Below are 9,266 nucleotides of genomic sequence, written 5' to 3' on the forward strand. Positions count from 1 at the left end.
CTAGAAGTTAAAAGTAAAGACTCTGGAGACAGAACTAGGTTCTATTTCTGGCTTTGCTACTAAAGAACTGTGATTTTGGATAAGTTACTTAACTTCTCTGAACCTCAGTATTCTCAGTAGTAATAACAATTCTACCTCACAGGGTCATTAGGAAGATAAAACATTGGTAAATGTAAAGTATTTGGTACAGTGCCTGGCACACATTCACTGCTCAGTTAATGTTCAACATTATAATTCTTTTCTCAGAACGTAAGTACCAGGAAAGCAGTGAATCGAGCACTCAGACGTCTATAGGTGGCAGCACTGGAGTGGGGTCCTGACGGCCCTTGTGCCATAAGGTCACCCCTGCATCACCATCTTTCAGCTGCTTTTCCTGCCTCCAGGCCTTTGCCCTCGCCCTCTCCAGTGTGGGAAATGCAATATCCTGAGTTCTCCGTGGGGCCAGCTCACCTGCTTCGAGCCTGCCAGGGCCACCTAAGCCACAGTAACACTCTGATCACTCCCATATTGCCCTATTCTATTTTCCTCAAAGCACCCATCATGTGATGTTTTTGTTTGTGTATGTGTGTGTCTTCTGATCTCCCTCATTGAAGGTGAGCTCTGCATGTAGGGGCTGCTTCAGCCCCAGAGTGTGCATCGGAACCTGGAACATTTGAGGTACAAACGTTCGTGGGAAAGAGGACCAGAGAAGGAAAGGTGGAGGGAAGGAAAGGAAGGCAGGCACTTGTGACCTCAAGAGATGTAACAATTTCTTCCTGTTCTAATCCCCTCGGCACTTCTTATTTTGCCATGTAATTTGGATATTTATTGGTTTAATAAATATCAAACTGAAGCTTCTTTGCTGTGAATTTTCCTAAGCCCATGGCATGGTGCCTAGTATAATTAGATGATTAATCAGTAGTTGCTGGCTAAATGATCTATAATTCCATTTCTTTGGAGCTATCTAGAATGAGCGGATAAAAGAATGTTTAATTATTTGATAACATAAGGTGTTATGTATTTACTACATAATGCATCAACAGGATGTATTTTCATTTCCACTTTTTCAAAATTACACAGAAGGCAATTTGCTATAAGTTATTAAATAATCGTTAGCTTTACAGGGCCATTCACCCACGTTGGTGGCTGTGAATCTAGATAAGAGGCTAATCCTGCTGTTACACTATGCTGGCTTTCTCTCTACTTCTCCGTTTGTAATAAACTTGTGACACTAATGGAGTTGTTTCTGACCACCAGCGTAAGTTTAAAATATTCTCTTTCAGGGGCCACATTTGTCATTTACAGACGTGTGTAGGAGGAATTTAGGTTCACCAACTTTTACTGGGCACTTACTACATGCCAAATACTATATTGGGGCACTCACAGGATTTTTATGGTTTGATCCTCCCGGTGATTTCATACACAGTAAGTTTAAAGGTGCGTCTCAACTTTGCCAAGTTTTCAGACACACGCCAAGGCTCCAGAAGTCCTCCTTGGCTCCACAGCACACACTTACTCAGTGATAACACGTCGCCTGTTGTTAGCGAGCACTGGTGAAGATCCAGGACCTCCAGACGTCCCAGCGTGGCCAGCTGAACTGGTGAGTCTTCAAAACCTCCGCCTAGCTCCTTGTTGCAGGAAAGGTCGAGTTTCCTCAGCTCACCCAAGTATCTAAAAGCAGCATCTACAAAGAAAGTAAAAATCCCATTCTGACATATCGCAAGATGGTAGGACAGTGTGGAGCAGGGGAGGGGGCAGGTGTGCAGAAGGGAGAATAAGAAAATATTCCATAGTGACATAAGCCAGGGCAGAGGAATAAACGTAGACTTTCCAACAGCTAGCCTTTTTCAGACCCAACATGGCTTCGAACACGTAATGGTTTTGGTCAGAATCTTGCCCCTAATGGTTCTCCTGCTATACTCGAGCTTTGGCATTTTCATAGAATTTTAGACTTACTCAAACTGCCAGTGAGAAGGATATTACAGGCTCTGTAAGTCGAAGGGGAAAAACACAATTTCGTTATATAGTCTACTTTGCCGTGGATGCTCTATATAGAAAAATAAGTTTTAACTGCAGATACCACTGAAGCCATCCTTTTTATCAGTACCAATTATTTCCCATTACGACCAAAAAATGACGCTGACATTTTCAAAAGTAAGAAAAAAATGGAGATTTTTAATAGCACAGAAACTTTTATTTTGCCTAGTATCTATCTCAAATTTAAAATATCCTGGCCTTTTCAGATTCAGCCATTTAAAAAGGTTATTTTTGTAATCATGAAAGTATACGCTCACTGTAAAAGAAAATGAATAACACATAAAGAAGATATAAATTACCCATAATCTTACTTTCCAACATAACTACTGTTTATATTGCGTTGTATTTCCTGACAGTTTAAAATATTAAGTATAAAATTGTATATATAATTTTAAAATGAATTTATGTATAAAATTGTATATATAATTTTAAAATGAAATTATGTATAAAATAAACATACATATGTGCATAGGTATATAAGCTTCAGCCATTGCTAACTCACCCAATCCTTTGACACTCTTTTGTGATAATCCACATGACTGTAACTTCAGTACTTTCAGATTTGAGGTACATTTTAATCCCTGAGCAATACTGTTCAGACTGCCACCAATATTTCTGTTAATGGAAAGATCAAGTACTTCGAGACTTTGCAGCATCGGCAGCAACTGACCTAGAAGGAAGGGAATCCGAACAGAAAGAGCAACTCATTAAAAATGCAGGATCTGCGAGCCAGGCAGGCAGGTGGGGAGCTCAGCCTGGCGGTCATGTGACCCAGGATGGAATGAGCCCCTCTTTCAATTCAGGGTGAAACACAGCCAGCTTTGACTCCCAAGCTATTCAATTGTGGGCATTTTCTCTCTTTTTTTTTTTTCTGGAAAGGACTCTTCCAAAACGCTTACCCATAAACACCCCATCTTCTGATGTGAGAGCACAATCCACGAGCTCCAGCGTTTGAATCTTGCTCCCTTCTTGGAACTTCTGGAGCATCAGAGGCAAGTTTCCTCCCACTTTACTGTTCCAGGACAAATTCAGCTCTTCAAGCTCAGGCAATGCTTTAAGTGCTTCTCCTGTAACAAAATGGTCCAAAGATTGATCATTAGTCTGCAAAGCAGGTAATTTGTTTCAAAATCAGTCCTAACATTATTTACAGAGTGTCAAAGGTTGGCCAGGTGCTGGGTAGGTGTCAAGGAACAGAGAGAAGAAAAGGATTCATTTCCTGCCAGAAACTCTCATATTTACAGGCACAGTATATCTGGTTCCTCCAAAGGTCTGGAGCCATGCTTACAGGCAAAATTTTTTGTAAAAAACTCCACCTGTCAGTAGGGTGGTTTTACTGAGTTTTTGTGGTGGTAAACATTTGACTAGTCCATCTACGTTCTCTCATCTACCCTCTACAGAAGTAGCATTGCTGAGAAGCTTGACTAGAGGTAGAAGTGAGGCAAAGCCAGCCCCTGAGCCCCATAGTGGTAAAGCTCACTTTGACATCAAGAATGCCACATACAGCTGACCACTACACAGAAGAATTAATAATAGAGCATCAGGCCCTAGCAGCTCATAATGGCCCTGAAGCCTTTGTGGGTAGAGGAGGGTGCAGTGATAATGGGGTGAAACCAGACATTTCTGAAACCATCTCACACAAGGAAGCAACCACAGGCTACAGAGTGGAGGCTGGGGAAGAACAGGGTACGTGAAGTGGGAGATCAGCTCTAGGGAACGATTTTCTCTGCCTTGAGGAGAACAGGATGGGGAGCCACACACAGAAAATGTGCTTTCTAACCATGCAATCTTAACACCAAACAAGAGTGCTGGACAGTCAAAGCTTTTCTTCTGCTGTCTACTACTGGGCTTGAACTTCTACCATTGGTTATTCATTGCATGGTTTAGCTGCCCAGGAGCTCCATGTTAAAATGCACATTCTTTTGGGGGTGGCTTTCTATAACCCTGAAGCATCTTCCAGGATAAGGAAGAATGAGTATAAGATTGATTAGCTACGTCGGCAATGCTCATGGTACTAGAGTACTATGCATTTGCCATCTTGCACTATGCAAATGTAATAGGTGTAATAACATGGAAATGCCTCCTGATTTATGTCCTCTTATCAGTATACCAGTATTCCCCCTATACCTCATCTGCCATTAAGGAAGAGGAAAGCCTCTTCTGATGGGAGAAGAGAGGCAAAAGACTCTGGGAGAGGCAAAAGGCCACATGACATCAGACCAACAAAGGTGTACACTCTCTCCTGGACCAGATAAGCTTGGAGTGGGTCTCAGGGCATAAATTCCATTTCCTGCTCTCTTAAGGATAGAGGATCATGAAGATTAGGTGAATCAAAGAAAATAAAGAAATTACATTTTCTTTTCACTCCCGAGTAACAGTGTGTTAAATTTGTGACTCCACTACACAATAACCAGCTTCTATCCAGTGGAGCTAAATTGCTCATGTAAAACCACAGAAAGGTAATTTTGGATTGAGGGAAGAGGGAAAGGAGGAACTCTCAATTACTGAGCACCTATTATGTGCCAGATATGTAGTAGATATGTTATGGAAATTATTTAACCCTCGTAACAATTTTTTGAAGTGGATATCACCCCCATTTCAGAGATAAGAAAACCAAAGCTCAGAAAGTTTAAATAATTTGTCCATGGTCACAAAGATAATTAGAAGTGGGACTAGGATTTGAACCAGGGTATGGCCAGATCTAAAATATACATAATGATTTTTCTCAGCTATCAGGAGGATGGGCCGGAGGTCATCAGCTGACCCCATTTTCAATGGAGAGAGGGATCACAAAGAAGACAATTGGCATGAATTGTGTTGTTTTTACAGAAATCTCTGCAGAGATGTAAATGATCAAAACACATCATCGAAATAAGAAACATTAGACCAAAAGAAGAATAAAGAAGTATGAATGACATCTAAAACTAGTAAAGCATTTGGGTTAGCATAACAGATTTTATCCTATTGATGTTATTTTATGTTCAGCATATAAACTAACTAAATTGAGGTTCTACTTCTATTTAAACCATTTCTTTTAGTTGAAAAATTTTGTTTTGATCAATTTTTTAAATGGGAGTAGAAAAATAGAAGAGATTATTTTGGAATTGGAAAAGAATTCGTATCTCCCCCAACTCCTCTCTTTTACAGATGAGGTAACAGAGTGAGCAAATTTTACTATCTCCTCCATTTAAACTCCATGACAGCAGTTACCTGGTCAGCCCTGTTCCCTTCTCTATCCCAGGGCTTAGTACAATGTTAGGTACAGGTTACACAGCTCTTTAGAAATTATACCAGTGCTCAACACTGCATTGCATCATGCACAGTACTCTCATTCAGGAGCACTGGAGGGGGTGGAGACCCAGATAGTTTACCCTTGAGGGTTGGTCTGCAAAGGTGTTTTAAGTGAGTCTTTCATAAGAAGCATTCATCATACCCAGTGCTCGAACATCATCAGTGGTAAGTTTGCAACTACCCAGCCTCAGGCTTTTTAACTTGCTGACAACATGTATTTGCTCCGTGATTGAATGGAGAGTTCCACCTATGAAATCATTCCAGGAAATATCCAGTTTTTCCAAGTCTGGGAGAGATGGCAGCAAAGCAACTAGACATGAAGAAAAGAAAATATAGATTTTCATATTTGTGATGCTTGGTAAATAGGATTAATTGGCTTTTCCTATAAGATATAGTTTTACTCTGCAAGAGAACAGAGGGGGTGTGGGCATGTGGACTTCCAGCAAAGCAGGATCTCTCAGCCTTGCAATTGGGGAGACTGTGACATTTACACTTCCTGTTTCTTGGGGCATTTTCTATTTCTGCCAAATAACTGCATTCTGAAAACACAGGGGTATCTCCATAAAATTTCATAGGGCTTCCTTCATTGTAATGTAAACGGTAATTCTATTGTTACTGCCACTGTCACTGTAATGTGTATGCTAGTCTTTATTCTGCAAAACCCTCTGACATCGGTCACTCTGCAACCTATTTAATCCACAGGCTGATGGTCCAGGGACTGCTCTGTGAGCCAGGATTGCTGAGATTGATGGCGCCTGTTACCTTTTCCTTTTTATCTTGGTTACTTGGGTATCATCACTTTAAAAAGCTATGTTATACTTAAATGGACTTACGTATGGAGATTTAGACAGGCATGAAGTGTGATTGAAACCTTCTCTGAGTCTGCCATTACTCGTTAAAAGTGAAGTTACTCTCTGTGAAAAAGATCCTCAGAGGCCATCATTATCTCCTGAAGCAACGCGATGTGAGAGCAGAAATGCCAACATAGAAGGAGTAAAGCATCTTTGCTTTTAAATATGTCTTGAATGTTAAAAGGATGGCCCCAGTCAGAAACAGCACGCTGAGCTTCTATAGTGATAGGCACAGCATCTCCTGTCCTTCCAAAATTCTGAGGCCGTGCTTAGGAGACAAAAATTATTTTCTTTTCACTAGCATTCAACATAAGTTAGCAATTTCGTATTGTTCACCATGATCCTAACTTTATAAATTATGAGTCTATTGACCACATTAAGAAAGGGAGTGTGTGTGTGGGTGGGGAAAGGCCAGGGTTCCTGGGGCCTACTCTCAGAGATGCGGATTCAGTGGATTTGGGTTGGACTCAAGTGCCTGCATTTCCACAAGCTCGGCAGGTGATTCTGACACAGAGGCATTTGAGAAGCGCAGGCATGGTTAGAGATCTCTCTGAGAATTGTCTACAATACAATGGTGGGGATTTTAATTAAAAGTCAAGGACCCCTCATTCGAAATGCAGTTCTTTTGATACCTCTCTCTTGATAGACACATTTAATTTGATTAAAGAGTTGATTTAAGCATATGAAAAAAAGAGGGAATAAGAGGTGGCAGTGGTGGCGTCCTTCACAATTAAACTCCTGCTTACGTGTAAAAAGTGTAGATACTTTTGTGGACAGAAGGTGTAAGCAATAATGGCTGATAGTTATATTTTTCATTCCACAGATGACTAAATAATAGTAGTTATATTTTCATTCTACAGATGACTAAATAACACAATACTCCTTTAAATTCCCAAGAAGCTTCTGTTTTATGGCTGAGTTTCATGAGTTTATATCACATGCAAGAACAGATGTTTTTCAGGGAGCAAGAGACAATCAGTTGGGAGGTAAAACTGCTCAGGAAACACAAACAAATGAAACTTCCTCCTAAACTCAGCTCAAATCTTTGAAGGTGGAGAAAGGATGAATTAGCTCGTTAAAAAAAAAAAAATAGCGATGCAGCTGCTGTTTTGAAATTGTCTGGAGCCACCCAGCACACCTTGGGTTACCAAGTGAGTAGTGAGTGTGTTTTGCCTGCTCTTCTCAATCTAAAGGCCAATTTTCTTCTGTGTGAACTCAACTGCATACAGACCCATTTCCCTCACATCCGCTGTTGATAACCTGCAGTTATTTAGGTCTAGACACTTGTCGACAGCCTTTTCACCCAGCTTCTGTAGAAACTGCTCATTTTTCTCCAAGCTGGATTCCAATTCCATTTCTGTAGTAAGATGTGTATCTAGATTACAAGAATAAAGAGGAATTTTCTGTTAATGACAGATAGCAGAATGATCACAATAAAACAAGTGAAAAGACTGAAAATGGCCCTGATCTGGGGAGTCCCTTGTGAAACCTCAACAGATGGAGAAGCATTTACCAAGGATGGAAACCTCTGTTCCTGCCTCCAGGTGCTCCACACTGACCACACCTCTGGTCCTTTTCTTACAAACAAGCCTAAGGTGGCTTTTCTTTCATGGGACGACCTGGGCTTCTCCGCCTGTGGACCCAGTTGTGTTCCTGACGCAAAGCTAAACTTGTTAGCACAGACAGCTCTAGTGAATGCAACTTCTCCGGAAAAGCACAGGTATTTGCCTCCCACCAAACAAGTGAAGAAGGAGAACGTTGCAATCACCACCGATGAGCTGTGGGGAGAGAGAGAAACGCTTGCTGCTCATTCCATTGACCATTCAATTGACAAATCCTGAGAGAGCAGTGGCTGTGCCAGCTTTTGTATTTTTTCAACTCCTGCTGGGGGATACATTCAGAAAGCTTCACTTGTCCTTCTAGTTATCATGGACCACTTATGTGACACCATCACCGAGTCCCTCTGGAATAACACTATACTAACGTGATATCACTAAAATAATACAATACCATGATTTTATCGAGCACCTATTGTGTACCAGTGCTTCCCTTACTGTATGTGCCGGTATTTTAAGATGCACATAAAACACATATTTTTGCAAGGAAAAATGAATATGGATGTACTGCCAGTGACTTTAAGGAAGTTTTGTAAGTGAAGATGTACAATTTAAAACAAATACAAAGAGTATGCTGGAATTCAATAGGAAAGCATAAGTTATGAATGTGCAGTAATATTCTAGTAACTGACAAAAACTGAAGTATAAAACTACATGGCTAAAAAAATATATGCATATGTATTGGTACCAGTGAAAATTAAAAGATATATGATTACAGTAGAAATAAATTTAAACTAAAATATTAGTAATATAATAAAAGGTCCACCTCTCCTTCACAGAATGTCTTGTGATTTGCTGTTTTTAAGAAAACCACCTGTAAAGTGGAAATCTTCGCTGGTTCGTATTGCCACATGACACCAGCAGGAGGCAGCACCATCCACCATTTTACATCTTCACGCTGGCCTTCAGTTTTTATCACAGTATGTTGGACACAAGATATTTTATTTTGGGTAGAGTTGCCAGATTTAGGAAAAACGAAAACAATGTGTCTCATTAAATGTAAACTTAAGGTAAGCAAGGAACCATTTAGTAAAAGTATATCTCAAATGTTGCACTCATTTTATCTGGCAATCCTAGTTTTGGGTAGAGCAGAGGGGAGTTATGGATGGGAGATGGGGAGGGACTGCTTCTTACATGCCAGCGAGCACAGAACATTTTGTGTAAACTTAATAAAAGGAGTCACAATTACACTAGTTCATACATTTGGAAACTGAGACTCAGAGAGACTTTTAGTTACTAAGCAGCAGGATCAGAATTTGAACTCAGAACAGTCTGCTCCAAAGCCCCTTATGTGTTTTTAAATTTTTGTGTTTAAAAAATTTTTCTGCATAGTATCTTATTGCTTTCTCTCTTTTGTTTTTAAGCTTTTTTTTTTTTTATGTCTATAGTCTCAGCCTACAATCGTGCTCAAGTTCTAGTCCCACCAAATCTCCTTTTTCTCTGTTTTCTCCTTACGCTACTGTTTCATCAATCATTTTCTTTACTGTTAAATATT

At 40.2% G+C, this 9,266-nt stretch overlaps 1 protein-coding gene across 2 annotated transcripts in view; it reads right to left on the minus strand.

The window, feature by feature from the left end:
• Positions 1 to 9,266, minus strand: part of LRRC31 (leucine rich repeat containing 31) — an 18,331-nt gene that overhangs the window by 5,561 nt on the left and 3,504 nt on the right. The window contains exons 2-6 of one of the 2 annotated variants that reach the window (XM_006910815.1): positions 7,387 to 7,530; positions 5,447 to 5,614; positions 2,916 to 3,083; positions 2,519 to 2,686; positions 1,496 to 1,663 (exon numbers count right to left, since the gene is read on the minus strand). In XM_006910815.1, the coding sequence (XP_006910877.1) occupies positions 1,496 to 1,663; positions 2,519 to 2,686; positions 2,916 to 3,083; positions 5,447 to 5,614; positions 7,387 to 7,530 (816 nt within the window). The remainder of the gene's footprint in view (positions 1 to 1,495; positions 1,664 to 2,518; positions 2,687 to 2,915; positions 3,084 to 5,446; positions 5,615 to 7,386; positions 7,531 to 9,266) is intronic. The other variant, XM_006910816.1, reaches the window with a different exon arrangement.

The sequence above is a fragment of the Pteropus alecto genome, unplaced genomic scaffold (genome assembly GCF_000325575.1).
Source record: "Pteropus alecto unplaced genomic scaffold, ASM32557v1 scaffold33, whole genome shotgun sequence".
Classification (NCBI taxonomy): domain Eukaryota; kingdom Metazoa; phylum Chordata; class Mammalia; order Chiroptera; family Pteropodidae; genus Pteropus; species Pteropus alecto.